Genomic DNA, 26,035 nt, shown 5'->3' with positions numbered 1-26,035 from the left:
TCCAGCCAATCACATAGTGTGACGTCACCAGCAGGCGCCCGAGCCGATCTATAGATCTGATACCTACACCGAATCGACATTGTTGCGAGCAGGTCACAAGAAGACTTTAGCCCCCAAAATGTCCGCAAAAAGAAGAAAGGTAGATGCCGAATGCAGGGCTTTCAACAAAACATGGACTGCTAAGTATTTATTTACTGAAGTCAGAGATAAAGCCATGTGTTTAGTTTGCGGAGAGCAGATCCGAAAAACTGAAAAACACCAAATGAGGTGATTAGACTACAAATGTGGGCATCATTATTATAATATGATGTATCTTGCTTGATATTTGGAGTAGAAAGACAATATTGTGATGTCTTTGTGTTTTGACATTTTGTTAACCATTGTTTTGGGAAATTTGATTGAATAAATGACATTTTTTGTAAGGCAACCTCGTTTTTTACATACTCTTACCAGTCTTAGCAGCTTGTAAAAACAATGTTATTTACTGCTTTATATAAAGAAATACAATTAATATTATGCAGAATTTAGTTCAGCCTTTTGGTCCGGCCCTCCACTAAATTCTGTTTCTCATGTGGCCCCATGGAAAAAATAATTGCCCACCCCTGCCATACAGGATAGGGTTGCCATCTTACCATGTGGGAACCACGTGATATGCTTTAATTTAATACGCGCTAAATGATTGGACGATATAAGAAGGATTAGCCAATTCAAGAAATTAGAAAATTCAAGCTCATGAAACATGGTGGTGGTAGTAGCAACATGGTTTGCGTGTTGTGCTGCATCTGGGACAGGATGGCTCGCCATCGTTGATGGAACAATGAACTCTGAATTATTCCAGCAAATTCTAAAGGAAAATATCAGAACATCTGTCTGAACTGAATCTCAAGAGAAAGTGGGTCATGCAGCAAGACAACAACCACACAAGTCATTCCACCAAAGAATGGTTAAAGAAGAATAATGTTTTGGAATGGCCAAGTGAAAGTCCTGAACTTAATCCAATAGAAATGTTGTGAGAGCAGTTAGAGAGGAAACCCACCAACATCCCAGAGTTGGAGCTGCTCTGTACAGAGGAATGGGCTAAAATTCCTCCAAGCCGATGTGCAGGACCATCTGATCAAGTGTTACCTCAAAAATTTAGTTGCAGGTATTGCTGCTCAAGAGGGTCACACCAGATACTCAAAGCAAAGCTTCACATACTTCTGCCACTCACAGATATGTAAATATTGGAACATTCTCCTCAATAGATAAATGACCAAGTCGAATATTTTGTCTCACGTATTTCGTTAACTGGATTCTCATGCTCTACTTAAGGACTTGTGTGAAACTCTGTTGTTTTAGGTCACATTTATGCAGAAATATAGAATATTCTTAAGGGTTCACAAAATTTCAAGCACCACCTTAAGTACTAATAAGATTTCTGCATACAAATTACACGTCCACTTTGTAATTAATCAAAAGTCATTGCCATTTTATGCAATTATAGATCTTTTAGATGATCACTGAGATACGACCTGCATACTCGAGCCTTTTTTTTTTAAAAATAGATGCTACAAAAGGCAATGCTCCAGAAGTCAACAAAAGCCGTCAGATTTTTCTTCTTCCCTGTACTGTTCAAAATCACAACTTTTTTTGTGATCAAGATAACCAAAGTTATTTTCTGCAATCATGTAGCACACTGGCACGCGACATGCTGCCATATACTGGTGTTCTGGCGATCCTGCAGCAACTACATTCTATTCTTATGGAATTCCTGTAAGGAAACAAGTTAATTTTTTTTCTGCATGGTTTTCTCCAGAACACACCATACAAGCCGTTGGCTCAAGATCATAATGTTGAAATGCATTATTAAGCATACATGAGGTTGTAATCATGAGTTCGGGTGACTGCGTGGACGGGTTTCACAGTTAGTCAGTTTTAGTAACCAGGACGTCTCCATGGTTACCGCATGAAATTTAATAGATATCGGTGAAATGATTCTGTTCACAAGACAACCAGTGATCAAGATTTCTGGAACTAGGATGCAATTGCTGCAAAATTGTGTCACTGGCTACAGTGACGTAATGCTAGAAGGCTCCTGTTTAGCGATGTCAGAAAATAAATTACTTTGCCTCATGAGGTAGCATCTCTCAAACCTCATGCGGTAACCTTGGAGACGTCTCAGGACCTCAGACTGACCAGCAATGAAACTGATCACCTGTTCAGGATCACTATAGGTGTCCATGATGGCATAGTACAGATTTCTAAGTTATATACTCATCTGGACAATATCTAGCATGGACAAACAGATATGGTGAATTGATCCTGAAGGGGAAATTTGGGGAAAATACAGTCAAACGCCACACAGTCACCTAAACTCAGGATCGTAGAGCTGTAAAAGCAAGAACTCTCCCGCTGCGACACTTATTTTCTCTTATAGTGCAGTGCGGTTAAATTCTCAAATGTGTAGCTAATGCATTTCAACTTCATGAGGAAAAATAACTTGAGACCATAAGAACAATAAAAATAACTCGAGGCCTTTCGGGATTTCCATACAACGCTGTTCCTCATGCAGCGTAACGTGATCAATGGAGACGAAGATCTGAGCGTGAATGCTGAGACATGTTTGACTCTCATCTGTGTGAACAAGGACAGTATGACAGGGAGGCTCCACCTGCACAGCTGCCTGCTGATGTACTATATAAGCGAGGAGTTATCAACCTACATGGAAATGAAGTTCCTTAATAAAAAACAGACAATATCATTACAGGATTCTTAGAGGATTTGTCAGTGCACATTTGGAGTGAGTGTAAATATATGCAAATCGATGAAGTACAGTACTGCACAAAAGGCACATGCAAAGAAAGGCTGTAGAGTAACGACGCCTTCGCAAATAATGGAATTCAATGCTTTGATATGAAAGAAATACTATAAAGCAGTAGCAGTAAACAGGAATAAATGCAAAAAAGTTGATTTAGTGACTAAGCTTTTTCGTTTTAAAGAAAAAAAAAAACAAACAGCACTAACAGGTACAAGTGTGTGCCGTTTTATTTAAAAAAAAAAAAAAACCCAAAACTTGTTTACTGAGTGACAAAATCACCCAGTTTTTTCTTGGCACTGTCACACTTGTCTTATTTTTGTAGCAAAACCCTACAGCCTTTGATTGGGTTTTTTTTTAGTCTGAAAAGTGTCCCTTATATAATGTTCTGCTTTCTGTACTCAGATACAAACATTTTCTTTAACATTTAATTTTGTGCTGGAAAACTAGTGTTTGGAAATCTGAATATTTTTGTACTGACTTGACAGACATCTTAAAAAAAATAATAATAGGGTGCATAACACTTTTGCACAGTACTCTGTGTGTATGTACAGATATATCCTTGAAAAATAATGTTATTCTGTTAATATGCAGTTAAGAGTAAGGGACATTCCACCAAATGGGTGCCATTTGCTTGTTGTACCACTCGCAAATCAAACTTAATTTGTTACATCTTTTCAACACTGATTATAACAACACACACATTTAACTGTTCAAAATGTGTATTGGTCAACCTCAGGCTACGTTACAAGGTTTGGAAGTCAAAGATGGCTGCTTTTTTTCAGTCCTGTTACCAAAACTGAAAGTAACAGGACTGGGTTTTTAGCCTAGGATTAGCTAATACATGGAATTAAGCCACATGGCATCATCGCTAATAGCATGACCACACTTAGCACATTCTAGTGATTTACCAAAAATCTGTATTTTTAAAATAAACAAATATCACCTAAGAAATAATTTAAGTAACAGGACAGTATGTTGACATTGACCTTATCAGTCAAAGTTAAAAAAAAATAATCAAATATACAGAAAAGCAAATGAGAGAACTAACTTTTGGTCTTCCCACAGGGAATTTGTCAGATGAGGTAATATGTTTGGGTAACAGGACTGAGTGAAAACCCAGGGACACGACTAAAATGTGTATTTTAACTAAGATATTGTGGATTTCTTATGAAAAAAATATATTTAAACCATGGATAGGATATGGAGTCACACAACAGTGCAAAAGAAATACTGCTTCTGAAGGATTTTAATCATAATATTTCATAGTTAAGTATAAAGTTAGAGTGCGGGGACAGGTAACATGCTATTTTTCAGTGTTTTAGGTAGTTTTTTATTAATCCTTACAATTATATATCTTAAAATTTGAAATCAGATGGATGTGCAGGACATTCTGCGTAATAAGGAAATGTATTTTAAAGTACCTTTTTATGTGCATTTATACATATAATTTTTCTAGGGACGGAAATGGCACCGATTCGGTGGAACGGCTCGTAAATTTTCATTCCAAAACCACCTTTGTCCTGTAATTGAGCCTATTAGGAGTCGGTTCCTAAAATGAACCGACTCATACGATTCGACTCACTGAAAAGATTCGAAATTTCTGTCGCTGTTTAGCAGTGCGTTTAGCATTAAATGTCATTGTTTTTACCGTGTCTTTTTGTGCCTTATATGCGTCAGGAGAAGAAAAATCAATCACATCAGTGAAACTCAGTGCTAATGAAACACACTAGCAGATACACACCTTGTTTGTTTTCGGTCAGTTGTCTCTCAAATTCGTCAAACTCCGACATTTTGAATTCGCAGCGGATGAATGGAACCGTGTGCAACCCTGTGAACGCTTTAACCTACCACGTTATCTTACTTCAAAAATTAAATGTCTCTGTCTATTATGAAACATTCGGCCAAACGGAGAAACCTGGGTTTATCAAAGCTGCATGCACAATTATTAACCGTACAGAAACTTCCTCTAGTCTAATTCGCGGTGTTGGTTATTTTTTTCCCCCCTGTTCTGCTAAGTTAGCTATCGTTAGCTAACTAGCTAACAAGGCTGACTGGTTCGAAGGAAGCTCTCGCAAAAACAACCTTACACGCTTTATAGCTGAACACAAATACGTGTAAATATAACTATGTTTCTTCCTACTGTAAAGGATTAAATAAAATATAAAACAGTTTCCTGTTGTAGATAATAATCTTCCGCACAAATACACCACCAGCTAAGCGACCGACTCAACGTAGCTAATTTACTAGCAGGTTCGTTTCTCTCTGCGCAGGCGGAAGTGGAATTGGGGTTGAATCCAAAATGGCGTATTTCAGTGCACTACGTATAGCCTAGTTAGTGCGCTTAGACAGGAAGTACTGGCGCTTTTGTGTTTCAGCCAGCTTCTCACGGCTTCGTCAGACTCGGGAGCCATCTAAAGGCGCGGAGGGTTATTACAAGTCAAGTCAAGTCAGCTTTATTGTCAAATATGCTCTACATGCTCGACATACAGCACAGATGAAATTTCAGTCCTCTCTGACCCACGGTGCAAACAGGCAATGCAATAAATAAAAATAGAATAAAAATAGAATAATTAAAAAAAACAAACAACAATATAAACAGTATAAACACTCTAGATAGGAACTAGACATAGACTAAATACTCAGACAAACAATATAACAGTATAAATAAACAGTATAGGCGGCACGGTGGTGTAGTGGTTAGCGCTGTCGCCTCACAGCAAGAAGGTCCGGGTTCGAGCCCCGTGGCCGGCGAGGGCCTTTCTGTGTGGAGTTTGCATGTTCTCCCCGTGTCCGCGTGGGTTTCCTCCGGGTGCTCCGGTTTCCCCCACAGTCCAAAGACATGCAGGTTAGGTTAACTGGTGACTCTAAATTGACCGTAGGTGTGAATGTGAGTGTGAATGGTTGTCTGTGTCTATGTGTCAGCCCTGTGATGACCTGGCGACTTGTCCAGGGTGTACCCCGCCTTTCGCCCGTAGTCAGCTGGGATAGGCTCCAGCTTGCCTGCAACCCTGTAGAACAGGATAAAGTGGCTAGAGATAATGAGATGAGATAAACAGTATAAACACTAGATAAAACAAGACAAAGACTAAACACTCAGACAATATAAACAGTGTAAGCACTAGATAAGAACTACACACAGACTAAACACTCAAACAGACAATATAAACAGTATAAACACTAGATATGAACTAGACGTAGACTAAACACTCATATATACACACACAAATTGGTTCAAATAACCAAACAGTCAAGGGCACTTGAGGTATAGCAGGTAAACATCTCATCTCATTATCTCTAGCCGCTTTATCCTTCTACAGGGTCACAGGCAAGCTGGAGCCTATCCCAGCTGACTACGGGTGAAAGGCGGGGTACACCCTGGACAAGTCGCCAGGTCATCACAGGGCTGACACATAGACACAGACAACCATTCACACTCACATTCACACCTACGGTCAATTTAGAGTCACCAGTTAACCTAACCTGCATGTCTTTGGACTGTGGGGGAAACCGGAGCACCCGGAGGAAACCCACGCGGACACAGGGAGAACATGCAAACTCCGCACAGAAAGGCCCTCGCCGGCCACGGGGCTCGAACCCGGACCTTCTTGCTGTGAGGTGACAGCGCTAACCACTACACCACCGTGCCGCCGCAGGTAAACATGAAACATGAAATAAGCAGTATAAACAAACTAGCAGCTGTTAAGGTGAGGTAGTGCGTAATTGTACATCTTATAATTGTACAGCTTATATAAGCTTATAATTATACAGCTTATAATCACCACTGAGTCCACCAGCAACAGTCTAAAGTATGTGGACACCTGACTATCACTCATGGTTGAGTGTCCCATTTGAAATTTATTCTCCCTTTGCTGTTATAATAATATCCACTCTTCTGGGAAGGATTTTTACTTAATTTTGGAGCATAGCTGTGGAGATTTGTGTTCATTCTGACACCAGAGCATTACGCCGGGATCAGACGACACAAATTCAGCCTGATGTTGACACAGTTTTGTCATGGCTGAATATGAATATGAATAAGAATACGAACAGGCCTTGTCGTGTGACATATTTAAAGAACAGTGATGTGGTGTACGGGATGCCCCCATGACCCCCTGACAAAAAGTTGAACGTCAGAATTTTTTGTATTTTCTCACCAAGTTTGACAACTCCTATGACGTGTTCCTTGATGTTCCTCTTGTAACCATGGTTGAAAATTTCTTGACATGCGTGGACGTAAACAATGACTGGTCGAGGTCAAACTTGGAGTGTTTTCAGTCTCCCGATCAAGACATGGCTAGAATTTATGACACTATGATTGACTAACCTGATATGGTGACCATCATGAAAGACAAAAATATCGCAGAGTCTGATCCCGGCATTCATGAGTTAAGGCACTGGATGAGGAAGTCTGGGGTTCAGTCGGTGTTCCAGTTCATCTCAAAGGCGTTCAGTGGGGTTGAGTTCAGTCAGAGCTCTGTGCAGGACACTTCAGTTCTTCTACACCAAACTTAATGGAGTTCTTCCACATGTCTTAATGGAGCTTTGCTTTGTGCACAGGGGCACTGTCATGCTGGAACAAGGGAAATTGTAATCCTACAGCAGCCATCCTGCAGAAGCCATGGCCTAAAGTTTGTAGAAACAGCATTGGGACAAAAAGGTCACCAGTTTGATTTCTTGGATCAGCAGGAATGGCTGAAGTGCCCTTGAGCAAGGCACCTAACCCCCAGGCTGCCCACTGCTGTGGGTATGTCAGGGTCCTGCACATCACTCTGGATAAGAGCATCTGCTAAATGCCTGTAATGTAATACATATAAAGACGTTCTGTACAAGAGAGTGTTTCAAATTTTCAGGGGGTGAAGACCCTCATACACATGTAATGGTCAGGTGTTAACATTTATCTCATCTCATTATCTCTAGCCACTTTATCCTGTTCTACAGGGTCGCAGGCAAGCTGGAGCCTATCCCAGCTGACTACGGGCAAAAGGCGGGGTACACCCTGGACAAGTCGCCAGGTCATCTCAGGGCTGACACATAGACACAGACAACCATTCACACTCACTTTAGAGTCACCAGTTAACCTAACTGGTTAATGGGGGAAACCAGAGCACTCCCACGCGGACATGGGGAGAACATGCAAACTCCGCACAGAAAGGCCCTTGCTGGCCACGGGGCTCAAACCCAGACCTTCTTGCTGTGAGGCGACAGCACTAACCACTACACCACCGTGCTGCCTGTTAACATTTATACGAAACACATTTATCTTTTAACCAGATGTGATTCATCTTGCTTCACTTTGACACAGATTAAACATACACTACAATTACAACCCCGATTCCAAAAAAGTTGGGACAAAGTACAAATTGTAAATAAAAACGGAATGCAATAATTTACAAATCTCAAAAACTGATATTGTATTCACAATAGAACATAGACAACATATCAAATGTCGAAAGTGAGACATTTTGAAATTTCATGCCAAATATTGGCTCATTTGAAATTTCATGACAGCAACACATCTCAAAAAAGTTGGGACGGGGCAATAAGAGGCTGGAAAAGTTAAAGGTACAAAAAAGGAACAGCTGGAGGACCAAATTGCAACTCATTAGGTCAATTGGCAATAGGTCATTAACATGACTGGGTATAAAAAGAGCATCTTGGAGTGGCAGCGGCTCTCAGAAGTAAAGATGGGAAGAGGATCACCAATCCCCCTAATTCTGCGCCGACAAATAGTGGAGCAATATCAGAAAGGAGGTCGACAGTGTAAAATTGCAAAGAGTTTGAACATATCATCATCTACAGTGCATAATATCATCAAAAGATTCAGAGAATCTGGAAGAATCTCTGTGCGTAAGGGTCAAGGCCGGAAAACCATACTGGGTGCCCGTGATCTTCGGGCCCTTAGACGGCACTGCATCACATACAGGCATGCTTCTGTATTGGAAATCACAAAATGGGCTCAGGAATATTTCCAGAGAACATTATCTGTGAACACAATTCACCGTGCCATCCGCCGTTGCCAGCAAAACTCTATTTTTCAAAGAAGAAGCTGTATCTAAACATGATCCAGAAGCGCAGACGTCTTCTCTGGGCCAAGACTCATTTAAAATGGACTGTGGCAAAGTGGAAAACTGTTCTGTGGTCAGACGAATCAAAATTTGAAGTTCTTTATGGAAATCAGGGACACCGTGTCATTTGGACTAAAGAGGAGAAGGACGACCCAAGTTGTGATCAGCGCTCAGTTCAGAAGCCTGCATCTCTGATGATATGGGGTTGCATTAGTGCATGTGGCATGGGCAGCTTACACATCTGGAAAGACACCATCAATGCTGAAAGGTATATCCAGGTTCTAGAGCAACATATGCTCCCATCCAGACGACGTCTCTTTCAGGGAAGACCTTGCATTTTCCAACATGACAATGCCAAACCACATACTGCATCAATTACAGCATCATGGCTGCGTAGAAGAAGGGTCTGGGTACTGAACTGGCCAGCCTGCAGTCCAGATCTTTCACCCATAGAAAACATTTGGTGCAGCATAAAACAGAAGATACGACAAAGAAGACCAAAGACAGTTGAGCAACTAGAATCCTACATTAGACAAGAATGGGTTAACATTCCTATCCCTAAACTTGAGCAACTTGTCTCCTCAGTCCCCAGACGTTTACAGACTGTTGTAAAGAGAAAAGGGGATGTCTCACAGTGGTAAACATGGCCTTGTCCCAACTTTTTTGAGATGTGTTGTTGTCATGAAATTTAAAATCACCTAATTTTTCTCTTTAAATGATACATTTTCTCAGTTTAAACATTTGATACGTCATCTATGTTCTATTCTGAATAAAATATGGAATTTTGAAACTTCCACATCATTGCATTCCGTTTTTATTTACAATTTGTACTTTGTCCCAACTTTTTTGGAATCGGGGTTGTACAATCGCTTATAATGCAGCCATTTGTTGAAGCTTCTTGCATTAAACATTTCTTGAAGGGAAACTGAAGCTTGTTGGTTGATGGTGCCTCTGGAACATCAGGAGCCTATATTCACCTGCAATGTTAGCATTAGCTTCATAATCCTGAATTTCAGAGTTACTGGACTAATGTAAGAGTGTTGGCAACCAATCTATGAATATTTATAACAGATTGTTCCTGTCCTTAATGGCTTTGTGTTACATTTTGTCATTTATTTTTACAACCCCAAATCAGCTGAAACTGAAATTAAACTGAAAGCTATGATTTTAAATAAATCTTTGACCTGTATTGCAGTCAAAACAATACATCACCTTATTTGAGCTTTTATATTTTGAATTTTATTGCTTGTTTTTTTTAAAAAACACTTCTTTCAAAAATGTTTGGACAGTAAAGCATTTACCACTTTATAATGTTTCCATTCCTTCTCACAGCACTTAAAAGATGTTTAGGGACTGAAGACACCAAGAGATGAAGTGTTTCAGGTGTTATTTTGTCCCATTCTTCCTGCAAACAGGTCTTAAAGTGTGCAACAGTACGGGGTCGTCATTGTCATATTTTTCGTTTCAAAATTCACCACACATTCCCTTTTGGGGCCAGAGGGGACAGGCACCCCCTTCTTCCACAGCCATTCCTTTGTAATGTGGGCAGAATGTGGTTTTGCATTGTCTTGTTGAAACATCCCTAGAAAAGATGTCATCCTGAAAGTACCATATGTTGTGACAAAATCTCAATCAGAGAAGTGTAAGTTACCTTTGCCAAGGGCACTGACACCTCCATACCATGACAGACCCCTGGCTTTTGGACTCGTTGCTTGTAACAGTCTGGATGGTACTTTTTATCTTTGGTCCGGAGCACATGGTATCTATTTCTCCCCCCCCCCAAAAAAAAAAACCTAAAAAAGCAAGAAGACAGTCATCTATATCCCCCGCCCTATATACCAACTATATACGAAGTTTCAAGATATTATTTGTCACATTTTTCAAGTTCTGATGCAGGAAACCAACCCTACCTCTTTACACTGACCTCAGCAGCTCATGGCATAAACCCACCGGATCTTTGGTCCAGGTGAGCTAAAAATTACAATTTCTCACATTTCTTAGTATCAAAAGGCACATATACAGTGCCTTGCAAAAGTATTCATACCCCTTGAACTTCTTCACATTTTTCCACCTTACAACCATGAACTTAAATTTTTTTTATTGAGATTTTATGTGATAGACCAACACAGAGTAGCACATAATTGTGAAGTGAAACGAAAATGATAAATGGTCTTAAAAATTTTAAACAAATAAAAATCTGAAAAATGTGGTGTGCATTAGTATTCAGCCCCCTGTCCTCTGATACCTCTAAATACAATCCAGTGCAATCAATTGCCTTCAGAAGTCATATAATTAGTTAATAGAGTCCTACTGTTTGTAATTTACTCTCAGCATAAATACACTTGTTCTGTGAAGGCCTCAGTGGTTTGTTAGAGAACACTGAAGAACAAACAGCATCAGGAAGACCAAAGAACTCACCAGACAGGTCAGGGATAAAGTTCTGGAGAAGTTTAAAGCAGGGTTAGGTTATAAAAAAAATATCCCAAGCTCTGAACATCTCAAGAAGCACTGTTTAATCCATCATTCAAAAATGGAAAAAGTATGGCACAACTGCAAACCTACCAAGACATGGCCGTCCACCTAAACTGACAGAGCGAGCAAGGAGAGCACTGGTCAGAGAAGCAGCCAAGAGGCCCATGATCACTCTGGAGGAGCTGCAGAAATCCACAGCTCAGGTGGGAGAATCTGTGCACAGGACAACTATAAGTCATACACTCCACAAATCTGGCCTTTTTGGAAGAGTGGTAAGAAGAAAGCCATTGTTGAAAGACAGGCATAAGAAGCCATGTAGGGGACACAGCAAACGTGGAAGAAGGTGCTTTGGTCAGATGAGACCAAAGTTGAACTTTTTGGCCTAAATGCAAAGCGCTATGTGTGGCGGAAAACTCACACTGCTCATCACCCTGCACACACCATCCCCACTGTGAAACATGGTGGTGGCAGCATCATGCTATGGGGATGCTTTTCTTCAGCAGGGACAGGGAAGCTGGTCAGAGTTGATGGGAAGATGGATGGAGCTAAATACAGGGCAATCCTGGAAGAAAGCCTGTTGGAGGCTGCAAAAGACTTGAGACTGGGAAGGAGATTCACCTTCCAGCAAGACAGTGACCCTAAACATACAGCCAGAGCTACAATGGAATGGTTTAGATCAAAGAATATTCATGTGTTAGAATGGCCCAGTCAAAGTCCAGACCTAAACCCCATTGAGCATCTGTGGCAAGACTTGAAAATTGCTGTTCACAGATGCTCTCCATCCAATCTGGCTTAGCTTGAGCTATTTTGCAAAAAAGAACGGGCAAAAATTTCAGTGTCTAGATGTGCAAAGCTGGTAGAGACATACCACAAAAGACTTGCAGCTGTAACTGCAACAAAAGGTGGCTCTACAAAGTATTGACGCAGGGGGTCTGAATACTAATGCACATCACATTTTTCAGATTTTTATTTGTTTAAAATTTTTAAGACCATTTATCATTGTCGTTTCACTTCACAATTATGTGCTACTCTGTGTTGGTCTATCACATAAAATCTCAATAAAAAACTTTTAAGTTTGTGGTTGTAAGGTGGAAAAATGTGAAAAAGTTCAAGGGGTATGAATACTTTTGCAAGGCACTGTACATGACTTAATCAACACATATACCAACTTTCAACACCATACCACTCAGAGTTTTCATGTTCTGCTCCCGAAACAAAACCTACCCCTAAGACTAACCTGAGAGACTAACTCTGAAATAGTTTCCATGGAAACATGAAAAATTTAAATTTTTCAAATTTCATAGTATGAAAAGGCACATCTACATCACCTTGTTAACATGTATACCAAGTCTCAAATCCGTATCATGAATAGTTTTGGATATACGCTCCGGAAATGAGCATTGCTCTTAGAAACTAAGTCAAAATCTATTTTTTATGTATACATTTGAAAAATGCTTTTTTTTTTCAAAAATCCAAATTAGCAAAAGGCACCAGTTCGCATGTTGTTTGATATGTATACAAAGTTTCATGAAGATATCTTCAGTAGTTTTAAAGATATGGCCCGGAAACAAAAACGTGACTGGACGGACGGAACCCGTTTCTATATCCCCCACCAAACTTCATTTGGGCGGGGGATAAAAAAAAAAGACCTGGAAGACTGATTCACCTGACCACAATACATGTTTCCACTGTGTGATGGTCCATCCCAGATGCCTCTGAGCCCAGAGAAGTTGATGACAGTTCTGGACACAGTTGACATAAGGCTTCCTTTTTGCACAGTAAAGTTTTAACTGGCATTTGTGGATGTAACTCCATATTGTAGCACTTGACAAAAGTTTGCCAAAGTAAACCTGAGCCCACGTGGTTTTATCAGCTATAGATGAATGCCGGTTCTTGGAGCAGTGCCGTCTGAGGGATCAGAGATCACAGGTGTTCAGCTTAGGCTTGAGCCCTTTGCCCTTTACACACCAAAATTCCTCCAGATTCCTTGAATCTTTTAATGATAATATACATCATAGAGGGTGAAATTCCCAATTCCTTTCCTATCTTTCTTTGAGGGACATTGTTTTTAAACATTTCAATAATTTTCTCATGCATTTGTTGGCAAACTGGAGAGCCTCGAACCATCTTTGCTCCTCAAGACTAGGCCTTTCCTGGATACTGATTTTGTACCAAATCATGAACAATCACCTGTTGACATCACCTGTTTCAAATCACATCATTTTTTCATTGTTTTACCTCATTACTAGCTCTAAATTTCCCCATCCCATCTTTTTTGGAACGTGTTGCAAGCCTGAAACAGGAATGGATGAATATTAACAAATGAAATGAAGTTGACCAACAAAACATGAAATATTTTGGATTCATTCTGTCTGCAATGAAATACAAGTCAAAGTAAATTTAGAAATCACTGCTTTCTTTTTTAATTTGCATTTTCCATACCGTCCCACCTTTTACTGATTTGGGGTTCATCTCATCTCATTATCTGTAGCCGCTTTATCCTGTTCTACAGGATCGCAGGCAAGCTGGAGCCTATCCCAGCTGACTATGGGCGAAAGGCGGGGTACACCCTGGACAAGTCGCCAGGTCATCACAGGGCTGACACATAGACACAGACAACCATTCACACTCACATTCACACCTACGGTCAATTTAGAGTCACCAGTTAACCTAACCTGCATGTCTTTGGACTGTGGGGGAAACCGGAGCACCCGGAGGAAACCCACGCGGACACGGGGAGAACATGCAAACTCCGCACAGAAAGGCCCTCGCTGGCCATGGGGCTCGAACCCGGACCTTCTTGCTGTGAGGCGACAGTGCTAACCACTACACCACTGTACCGCCCTGATTTGGGGTTGTAATTCATTATTTTTTCTCAGAACTATTCTCTCTGACAGTGGTGCTGCAGCACACCTGCTTCCTGTGGTAATGGTTAAAAATGTACAGTGCACTACAAAAGTCTGAGAGCACGAGTGAAAATGCTTCTATTTTTACAGTATTTTCTGAGTTAATACAACTTTTTTCCATTATAAATGATATTACTGACAACAACCTGAGTGAAAAGTAGAAGCTTAGAAATATTTACATGAATTTCAGAATTTCTTAGTTTTTGCCATGTCTCCTTTTTTTTCCTTTAATGACAGTACACTTGAGTTGGGATGGACTCCATAAGTTTGTGCAAAACCTTTCTGTCTGTCCATCTCGCGAGGGCTGGAGCCAATCCCAGCTGATTTCAGGAGTGAGGTGGGGTTCACCCTGGGCAGGTTGCCAATTGATCACAGGTCTAACACATAGACGAAAACCATCACACTCACAGACAGTTTAGAGTAACCAGTTGACCTAATCTGCATGCAAACTCCACACAGAAAGGCCCCAATCAGCTGTGAGGTTCGAACCCAGAGCCTTCTTGCCATGAGGCGACAGTGATAACCACCACCCATTATGATCAAGTTTAGATCAAATTCAGCAGTGTCTCGTCTGATCACATAATTCAGTAGAAGAGATTAGACACGAGGAAAATCTGACTTTTTGTATAAAGCAGTTAACACAGTCAATATCACATTTGCTTCCATTTAAATATGGGCCTAGAAATAGTGCAGAATATTAAACTGAATATTAAATATTCGAGATGTTGAATTTTTTTTTTGCTTTTCCATCACTACATGTAAACTGTGAGCTGTGTTGTGCAAGCATTTGGTAACGTACGGGTGATTCACCAACATCCCCACGCAAGTACAAAGAAAATTAGCATTTCTGATACGTTTATAAATCCAGCTTTGAGTTCAATTTGGTTGACGTAAACATTGACACTCAACCTGATTAAAATATTGTTAAATGAGGCCTCTTGTGTGTATTTTTTGCCTGACCTTTCACCGAATCCAGCATTGCAAACAATTCACATGGAATATTTACCAAGGTACGAGTCGAACACTTGGATTACACTGAGACAACAGCCACTTTTATCTTTTCACTTACTTGTTCATCACAGCACAAAACAAAAAATAAAGCTGAATCAATGTAAGCCAGATGCTACACTAAACAGTTGACATCTTATGACAATTCAGGACAAATAAAAAAGAAAATATTCTCTCTACCAGGGTATTCAATACATTTTTTTTGTAAAGCAGTTAGATAAAATTCCTTTCTTACGAGGTCCATATAAACTGACATGACTGATATAGGGGCGGCACGGTGGTGTAGTGGTTAGCGCTGTCGCCTCACAGCAAGAAGGTCCTGGGTTCGAGCCCTGGGGCCGGCGAGGGCCTTTCTGTGCAGAGTTTGCATGTTCTCCCCGTGTCCGCGTGGGTTTCCTCCGGGTGCTCCGGTTTCCCCCACAGTCCAAAGACATGCAGGTTAGGTTAACTGGTGACTCTAAATTGACCGTAGGTGTGAATGTGAGTGTGAATGGTTGTCTGTGTCTATGTGTCAGCCCTGTGATGACCTGGCGACTTGTCCAGGGTGTACCCCGCCTTTCGCCCATAGTCAGCTGGGATAGGCTCCAGCTTGCCTGTGACCCTGTAGAAGGATAAAGCGGCTAGAGATAATGAGATGAGATGAGATGAGATGACTGATATACATACAGTGGTGCTTGAAAGTTTGTGAACCCTTTAGAATTTTCTATATTTCTGCATAAATATGACCTAAAACAACATCAGGTTTTCACACAAGTACTAAAAGTAGATAAAGGGAACCCAGTTAAACAAATGAGATGAAAATATTATACTTGGTCATTTATTTATTGAGGAAAATGATCCAATATTACATATCTGTGAGTGGCAAAAGTATGTGAACCTCTAGGATTAGCAGTTAATTTGAAGGTGAAATTAGAGTCAGGTGTTTTCAATCAATGGGATGACAATCAGGTGTGAGTGGGCACCCTGTTTTATTTAAAGAACAGGGATCTATCAAAGTCTGATCTTCACAACACATGTTTGTGGAAGTGTATCATGGCACGAACAAAGGAGATTTCTGAAGACCTCAGAAAAAGCATTGTTGATGCTCATCAGGCTGGAAAAGGTTACAAAACCATCTCTAAAGAGTTTGGACTTCACCAATCCACAGTCAGACAGATTGTGTACAAATGGAGGAAATTCAAGACCATTGTTACCCTCCCCAGGAGTGGTCGACCAACAAAGATCACTCCAAGAGCAAGGCGTCTAAAAGTCGGCGAGGTCACAAAGGACCCCAGGGTAACTGCTAAGCAACTGAAGACCTCTCTCACATTGGCTAATGTTCATGAGTCCACCATCAGGAGAACACTGAACAACAATGGTGTGCATGGCAGGGTTGCAAGGAGAAAGCCACTGCTCTCTAAAAAGAACATTGCTGCTTGTCTGCAGTTTGCTAAAGATCACGTGGACAAGCCAGAAGGCTTTTGGAAAAAAGTTTTGTGGATGGATGAGACCAAAATACAACTTTTTGGTTTAAATGAGAAGCGTTATGTTTGGAGAAAGGAAAACACTGCATTCCAGCATAAGAACCTTATCCCATCTGTGAAACATGGTGGTGGTAGTATCATGGTTTGGGCCTGTTTTGCTGCATCTGGGCCAGGACAGCTTACCATCATTGATGGAACAATGAATTCTGAATTATATCACTGAATTCTAAAGGAAAATGTCAGGACATCTGTCCATGAACTGAATCTCAAGAGAAGGTGGGTCATGCAGCAAGACAACGCCCCTAAGCACACAAGTCATTCTACCAAAGAATGGTTAAAGAAGAATAAAGTTAATGTTTTGGAATGGCCAAGTCAAAGTCCTGACCTTAATCCAATTGAAATGTTGTGGAAGGACCTGAAACAAGCAGTTCATGTGAGGAAACCCACCAACATCGCAGAGTTGAAGCTGTTCTGTACGGAGGAATGGGCTAAAATTTCTCCAAGCCGGTGTGCAGGACTGATCAACAGTTACTGGAAACATTTAGTTGCAGTTATTGCTGCACAAGGGGGTCACACCAGATACTGAAAGCAAAGGTTCACATACTTTTGCCACTCACAGATATGTAATATTGGATCATTTTCCTCAATAAATGAATGACCAAGTATAATATTTTTGTCTCATTTGTTTAACTGGGTTCTCTTTATCTACTTTTAGGACTTGTGTGAAAATCTGATGATGTTTTAGGTCATATTTATGCAGAAATATAGAAAATTCTAACAGGTTCACAAACTTTCAAGCACCACTGTATACAGTACCAGTCAAAAGTTTGGATACACATTGTAATTCATTGGTATTTCTTTATTTTTATTCATTAAATGTCTTAAAGTACCGATGGATGTAATTTCTCTTTCCGTAGTCAAGCAGTTCTTGACATAATGCTGATTACTACAGTTGTGGAATAGGGCTCTTTACTGTATTTTTATTTAGTATTTGATTTCAAACGCATTAAGAAGGCAAGAAACTCATCCACTAATTAACTTTTGATGAGGCACCTGTATTGAAAAGCATTCCAAGTGACTACCTCATGAAGCTGGTTAAGATAATGCCAATAGTCTGTGAAGCGTTATCAAGGTAAATGCTGGATACTTTGAAGAATCTAAAATATCAAACAATTTGGGTTTTTAAAAAAAAAACTTTTTTGTTTACCACAATTCCATATACATTCCAGATGTTATTTCATAGTTTTGATGTCTTCAGTATTGTTCTACAATGTAGAAAACACAAAATACAGAAAAAAAATCTATGAAGGAGTAGAGTAGGGGTGTTCAAACTTAACTGGTTTTATATACATTCTGAACACATCATGCTTTCTATTCTCTAATTAGAGCAGAGAAGGTAGAGAAAATTAAAACTCACCTTTCTGCACTAACGTCTCTGTATGTAGTCTCTGGTCTAGTGAGCTACCGTCAGTGAAGTAATTTCCATGAATGCATGTGATTTCTATGACAAAGCTGATCCATGTTTCAACAAGAAGACATGGTCATCACTATCCCCCACCATGAGCATTTTATGAAGACCTCTTAACACTTACGACCTTATAAGCCCATTGCTTTAATATTGACTTACGATGTTGTAAGTGCTATGACACCATCATAAAATGGAAATATGAGTGGTTAAAATGGATAATATCAGGAAAATGGAATCCAATAAAATGGAAATAGTGGTTAGGATGATCATAAAGGACATGAGTTTGACACCTGTAAAAGAAAAGATATATGAAGCAGGTGATGTTCATGCAAAAGACTGACAAGGATATGTACACTGTCACAGAGGCGGTTGTAGGAAGGTTCAAGGTAGGGATGAAGCAAGGACTACACTACAGTGAAACCATCCCCATACAAAAATGTAACAAGAAGACATAGTCATCTATATCCCCCACCCTAAATACCAACTATATACGAAGTTTCGAGATATTATTTGTCACATTTTTCAAGTTCTGATGCAGGAAACCAACCCTACCTCTTTACACTGACCTCAGCAGCCCATGGCATAAACCCACTGGATCTTTGGTCCAGGTGAGCTAAAAATTACAATTTCTCACATTTCTTAGTATCAAAAGGCACATATACATGACTTAATCAACACATATACCAACTTTCAAGACCGTACCACTCATAGTTTTCAAGTTCTGCTCTGGAAACAAAACCTACCCCTAAGACTAACCTGAGAGACTAACTCTGAAATTGTTTCCATGGAAACATGAAAAATTAAAATCTCTCAAATTTCTTAGTATGAAAAGGCACATTTACATCACCTTATTAACATGTATACCAAGTTTCAAATCTGTATCATGAATAGTTTTGGATATATGCTCCAGAAACGAACATTGCTCTTAGAAACTAAGTCAAAATCTATTTTTTATGTAAAAATTCTTTTTTTTTTCAAAAATCCAAAATAGCAAAAGGCACCAATTCATATGTTGTTTGATATGTATACAAAATTTTATGAAGATATCTTCAGTAGTGGGGCGGCACGGTGGTGTAGTGGTTAGCGCTGTCGCCTCACAGCAAGAAGGTCCTGGGTTCGAGCCCCGGGGCCGGCGAGGGCCTTTCTGTGCGGAGTTTGCATGTTCTCCCCGTGTCCGCGTGGGTTTCCTCCGGGTGCTCCGGTTTCCCCCACAGTCCAAAGACATGCAGGTTAGGTTAACTGGTGACTCTAAATTGACCGTAGGTGTGAATGTGAGTGTGAATGGTTGTCTGTGTCTATGTGTCAGCCCTGTGATGACCTGGCGACTTGTCCAGGGTGTACCCCGCCTTTCGCCCGTAGTCAGCTGGGATAGGCTCCAGCTTGCCTGCGACCCTGTAGAAGGATAAAGCGGCTAGAGATAATGTGATGTGATGTGATGTGATCTTCAGTAGTTTCAAAGATATGGCCTGGAAACAAAAATGTGACCAGATGGACAGAACCCGTTTCTATATCACCCACCAAACTTTGTTTGGGTGGGGTATAATAATCAGTCTAAAATATGCAGTTTTGTGCATGGTACCAGTACCGCTGCTTGGAAGCATATCACCCATGGTACCACATCACATGAGAACACAGTCTTAAGTACAATAAGACATACTCAGTCTTATGTAAAAAGTCCATCCATCCATCCATCCATTATCTGTAGCCGCTTATCCTGTCCTTCACAAGATTCATCTTGACCAAACATTTTTGTTTACCATGCACAAGCTTCGGGCTGAATTCTGGTTGGATATTTCACGACTCTTCATGGTAGAATTGAATTAATATTTTTTTCTTGGCATGGACTCGACTTATAAGCACGGTCCATATGTTTTCAATAGGGTTGAAGTCAGGACTTGTTTTAAGCTTAATGTTAGCCTGCTTTATCCTCCACAACCAGCTCTGATGCGTGTTTGGGTTCATTGTCCTGTTGTAAGTCCCAAGTCGTGTTCAAGTTTCTGATGGTTTATGCTGAAGAATTCTGAGGTAGTCCTCCTTCTTCATTATTCCATCCACTTTGTGCAATGAACCAGTTCCACGGGCAGCAAAACAGCCCCAGAGCATGATGACCCTACCACCACCAGCAGCTGGTACAGTGTCCCTCTGTATATGGTGGTCATTGTGGCCAAACAACTCAATCTTTGTCTCATCTGACCACACAGCTTTCCTCCAGAAGGCTTTTTCTTTGTCCATGTGGCAGACGTCCCAACCTGACAAAATTAATTTCAGGGAGGAAATGAATTTCCACTGGACTCCCCCCCCCCCCTTGGGGAATTTTTTTTTGTTGGTTGTTTTTTTTTTTTTTGGGGGGGGGGGGGACAAATACATTGCCGGGGGGTATGGGGGTACTCCCCTAGAACATTTTGAATTTGGTTGATGTGATTTCCTGCATTCTGGTGGATTTTGGGGTGGCCTTTTGGAGATTAACAATACCTGAATTCACTCAGATTCATAGCTGACATCCTGACTTGGGGACTTAGCTGCCCCCAACCCATAAACTATGATAACTACAATGTGCCCAAAATATTAAGCTCCTTACTGATTGAATCTGGACACCCCGCCCCTCATAAATAAGGAAGGATGACCAGGATAGATAGATATTTCACCACAAAACATTGCTTTACTTAGATACCGAAACATAGATGAATATAACAGAACAATGAATGAATTGCATGAATGACAATGAATGCAATTGTACATGTAGGCCTAGGCCTAAAGGGCGCTTTCCTTTCCTCTGTTCTCTGCCTGTTCCTTTTGCAAGCTTTCATTGTATATTTAGAGGCTGCTTGCTTTGCAGATTTGAACAATTTTCCAGACACCTCCACCTCGTAGCACTCTGTGTCAATAAACTTGTTAATCTTGCAAGACATTGGATTCACAAGTGTTTGGTGAGACATCTGACTCCTAAATTCTGTCTTGATGTGACGCACCATGCTGAATGCCCTTTCCACATCACAGTTAAAATTTGGCAGTACCAATAGCAGCTTCATCAACTGACAGGGCTCCCTGAATCTCACCTGCCCTGAGATGTGACTTTGGACAGCTTCCCCCAGAACTTATCACCTGGTAAATTCTTATAATTTGGCACCAGTGCTTCCAGGTTAGATGAGACATAATCCAGGAGTTCTAAATGGAGTTGTTCTCTGGCATCTGCCTTCATTACATTTGGAAATTTCTCTGCCAAAGTCAAAATCTGCTCTGTTTTCACATCATCATGGTTCTCAGGACTGACCACTGACAGATTCGTCAAGATTTGATCTCTCATTGGGAATTTTTCCTTTATTTTTTGAAAGCTTCTGACGTAGAACGCTCTCACATCTCTGCGTCTTGTGACTGGAGAGTGCTGATTTTCTCATCGGAAAATCACATATTTGATGGAATAGTACCTGAAGATACAGTATTAATTGAACAGCATAAATTTTGCTCATGTTGTGAGAGAATCTCTTTCAGATCCTATACGTCTCATCTCATCTCATTATCTCTAGCCGCTTTATCCTTCTACAGGGTCGCAGGCAAGCTGGAGCCTATCCCAGCTGACTACGGGCGAAAGGCGGGGTACACCCTGGACAAGTTGCCAGGTCATCACAGGGCTGACACACTCACATTCACACCTACGGTCAATTTAGAGTCACCAGTTAACCTAACCTGCATGTCTTTGGACTGTGGGGGAAACCGGAGCACCCGGAGGAAACCCACGCAGACACGGGGAGAACATGCAAACTCCACACAGAAAGGCCCTCGCCGGCCCCGGGCTCGAACCCAGGACCTTCTTGCTGTGAGGCGACAGCGCTAACCACTACACCACCATGCTGCCCGATCCTATACGTAAATACAGAAAAAACGATGAGTTGAGAGAGATAACAGGATGGCGTGTCCATTCATTTGATATTGCAATCATGTTTTTAGATGTAATATAACATCACACGTGTTTCAGGACAAAAAGGTAACCACAAGATTCAGAAATACACAGGGAAGTTTATCACAGAGTGAAAAATTATAAATTAATCTTGCAATGGCCTTTTCCTTTGTGCCAGTGCCGTGATTATTGTAGGGACTTTACCTTAAAATTTCAAACAGGCTCAATTCACCTTAAAATCAGCTCTCTGTAAAGGGACACCCCAAGAAGATCATAGGTTTTGGAATTTTGAGAAAAAAATCTTTTACGGTTGCAGAGATACGATGATTTTAGTAAAAATAAATAACGGTAATTGTGCGCTGACCCCCAACACACACCCCTCTACTTAATGTTGTAGCACAAAATAGAAAGGGTGTACATGCTCCTGACTGGTTCTGTTTGAACCAGAAAAGGTTGTAGTTTTAAGAGTGACTTAGTTTTGGAGGTGAATCGTAACAAATTCCTGCCTGTTGCGTGCCACCTGCTCCTGCAGCTCCAGCACTGAAAGTAATTTATTGCCATTATTTAGCCTTGTGCCGAGCAAGTGAGCTTACAAAGGTGACAATTACAAAGAGACACTGCTTTATCATAACTGTGAAAGTTGAACACCAAATCAGTTAAAAAAACCCACAACGATGATTTGTACCATGTATTAATTTCCTGGGTTCCAGAAAATGGCTGGAGCAGCTACTGCTCTTCTTCATGCTCTATGCACTGACTGACTGACTGGTCGATAGGTTCGGGATGAAGCTTGCTCGCTTGCTCTAGATTCCATGAGATTGTATGTAATTTGCGGGCATCAGGGAGCTGCTATCAATATGCGGGAGACTCCCGGAACTTCCGGGAGACTTGGGATGTCTGATGTGGTCAGTTGCAAACTTTAGTTAAGCTTGAAGGTGTCAATTTTGGAGCAGAGGTTTATTTCTTGGATAGCAGCCTCTTAGTCCATGGCGATCTGAACTGTAGACAGTGATCTATCAGCTTCCAGTTCATGGCAGGGCTGTGCCATGGTGGTTCCCAGGTTGTTCCTGACCATCCAAACCAATTTCTTTTCAGCTGAGGGTGACAGTTTGGGTTTTCTTGAAGCAAAGTGGCTTGGAAAAGTGACTACTCCTCACAATAACTTGCATACAGTTGTTTGAACTGATCTTGCAGCAGTTTAGAAATGGCTCCAAGAGACATTCCAGAGTTGTGTATATCTGCGATACTCTTTCTCAGATCTGCACTGAGCTCCTTGGACTTTCCCACTTTACTGTGTGTTGGTCAATCCAATGAGTGCTGTAAACAAACCCTTTTTATAAAGGCACAGATAAGCTACCATCTGTAGTCAATCATAATCACTAACAGGAAGTTAAGAGACCTCGGCCTTGGCAAGATAGACATTTTGGAAGTTTCAGCACCTCTGAATTAATAATCTAAGTGAGCATATGTAAAATTTTGACCCTGTATGTACAACCCCGATTTCAAAAAAGTTGGGACAAAGTACAAATTGTAAATAAAAACGGAATGCAATAATTTACAAATGTCAAAAGTGAGACATTTTGAAATTTCATGCCAAATATTGGCTCATTTGAAATTTCATGACAGCAACACATCTCAAAAAAGTTGGGACAGGGGTAATAAGAGGCTGGAAAAGTTAAAGGTACAAAAAAGGAACAGCTGGAGGACCAAATTGCAACTCATTAGGTCAATTGGCAATAGGTCATTAACATGACTGGGTATAAAAAGAGTATTTTGGAGTGGCAGTGGCTCTCAGAAGTACAGATGGGAAGAGGATCACCAATCCCCGTAATTCTGCGCCGACAAATAGTGGAGCAATATCAGGAAGGAGTTCGACAGTGTAAAATTGCAAAGAGTTTGAACATATCATCATCTACAATGCATAATATCATCAAAAGATTCAGAGAATCTGGAAGAATCTCTGTGCATAAGGGTCAAGGCCGGAAAACCATACCGGGTGCCCGTGATCTTCGTGCCCTTAGACGGCACTGCATCACATACAGGCATGCTTCTGCATTGGAAATCACAAAATGGGCTCAGGAATATTTCCAGAGAACATTATCTGTGAACACAATTCACCGTGCCATCCGCCGTTGCCAGCTAAAACTCTATAGTTCAAAGAAGAAGCCGTATCTAAACATGATCCAGAAGCGCAGACGTCTTCTCTGGGCCAAGGCTCATTTAAAATGGACTGTGGCAAAGTGGAAAACTGTTCTGTGGTCAGACAAATCAAAATTTGAAGCTCTTTATGGAAATCAGGGACGCCGTGTCATTCGGACTAAAGAGGAGAAGGACGACCCAAGTTGTTATCAGCGCTCAGTTCAGAAGCCTGCATCTCTGATGGTATGGAGTTGCATTAGTGCGTGTGGCATGGGCAGCTTACACATCTGGAAAGACACCATCAATGCTGAAAGGTATATCCAGGTTCTAGAGCAACATATGCTCCCATCCAGACGACGTCTCTTTCAGGGAAGACCTTGCATTTTCCAACATGACAATGCCAAACCATATACTGCATCAATTACAGCATCATGGCTGCGTAGAAGAAGGGTCCGGGTACTGAACTGGCCAGCCTGCAGTCCAGATCTTTCACCCATAGAAAACATTTGGCGCGTCATAAAACGGAAGATACGACAAAAAAGACCTAAGACAGTTGAGCAACTAGAATCCTACATTAGACAAGAATGGGTTAACATTCCTATCCCTAAACTTGAGCAACTTGTCTCCTCAGTCCCCAGACATTTACAGACTGTTGTAAAGAGAAAAGGGGATGTCTCACAGTGGTAAACATGGCCTTGTCCCAACTTTTTTGAGATGTGTTGTCATGAAATTTAAAATCACCTAATTTTTCCTCTTTAAATGATACATTTTCTCAGTTTAAACATTTGATATGTCATCTATGTTCTATTCTGAATAAAATATGGAATTTTGAAACTTCCATATCATTGCATTCTGTTTTTATTTACAATTTGTATTTTGTCCCAACTTTTTTTGGAATCGGGGTTGTATAATTTTGACCGTATTGATTTCAGAAAACCCAAAGAAAATTAAAACTTCTGCACCAAATTCTAGTGGTTTTTTAATTAAAGATGTATGCTGTACAATCACTCTGCCACAGAAAAAGAACAGTTCAAAGAAATTACTGAAAGCCCAAATATTGCCCTGACATTCATATCCAAGATGACTATGTCACTGTATGTAAACTTCTGACCACAACTGTAAATGCAGTAGATTTCAAGAAAACTTTCAAAGTCCAATAACATAAATCAAGGGCCATAACTCTCAAACCAATTTCTCTGAAATGATTTTTGAACTCAACTTAAATCATGACCAATAGTACAGTATGAGCATGGAAAAGTTTCACTGATGTAGCTTATGTAGTTTCTGAGAAAACTTGTCCAGATTGAAATGGACAGATGGAAAGACAGATGGACGAACTCCATTCCTATATCTCCCGCCCCACTTTGTGGCGGGGCATAATACAAACTAGAGGTGCTGAACTGGAGGCAGATTTTCTCCCATAAAATCAGCTGTGCTGCAGTATTTTTGTTCGGTCCCTTGAAAGATTTTGACAGGTCCCCATTTGGTACCCAGATAACGACTCCTGCTTCTCTACCATCCCATCACTTATGTGACGTAGTTTATATGCATCTTGAAATTTCTACCAGGAAATGGATAATTAAACAAACATTATTAGAATGCAGGCTAAAAGTGACTTGCATTGGGCAGTTATTAAAAAAAATGTTCCTAAGTGACTTTGCAAACATAATTTGCTGCTTCCTGAACACATTGCAAATTACACAAATCATATTTGTTCCAAATCTTATCACTTGAACTCTGAGTGCAAGACAATCTTTTTTCCTTTTTTTTAAAGCATAAAGAACAGATCATAAAAAGAACTTTATGTTACGTATTATTTCCT

At 40.6% G+C, this 26,035-nt stretch overlaps 1 protein-coding gene across 3 annotated transcripts in view; it reads right to left on the bottom strand.

The window, feature by feature from the left end:
* Positions 1 to 5,072, bottom strand: part of u2af2b (U2 small nuclear RNA auxiliary factor 2b) — a 40,940-nt gene extending 35,868 nt beyond the window's left edge. For 2 of the 3 annotated variants that reach the window (XM_060904854.1, XM_060904853.1), the window contains exon 1: positions 4,539 to 5,072. In XM_060904854.1, coding sequence (XP_060760837.1) covers positions 4,539 to 4,587 — 49 coding nt within the window. In that variant the 5' untranslated portion in view covers positions 4,588 to 5,072. The remainder of the gene's footprint in view (positions 1 to 4,538) is intronic. The other variant, XM_060904852.1, reaches the window with a different exon arrangement.
* Between the last annotated feature and the right edge of the window lie 20,963 nt (positions 5,073 to 26,035).

The sequence above is a fragment of the Neoarius graeffei genome, chromosome 22 (genome assembly GCF_027579695.1).
Source record: "Neoarius graeffei isolate fNeoGra1 chromosome 22, fNeoGra1.pri, whole genome shotgun sequence".
Classification (NCBI taxonomy): domain Eukaryota; kingdom Metazoa; phylum Chordata; class Actinopteri; order Siluriformes; family Ariidae; genus Neoarius; species Neoarius graeffei.
Note: the sequence above shows the minus strand (reverse complement) of the source record. Positions and strands in the feature narration are given on the sequence as shown.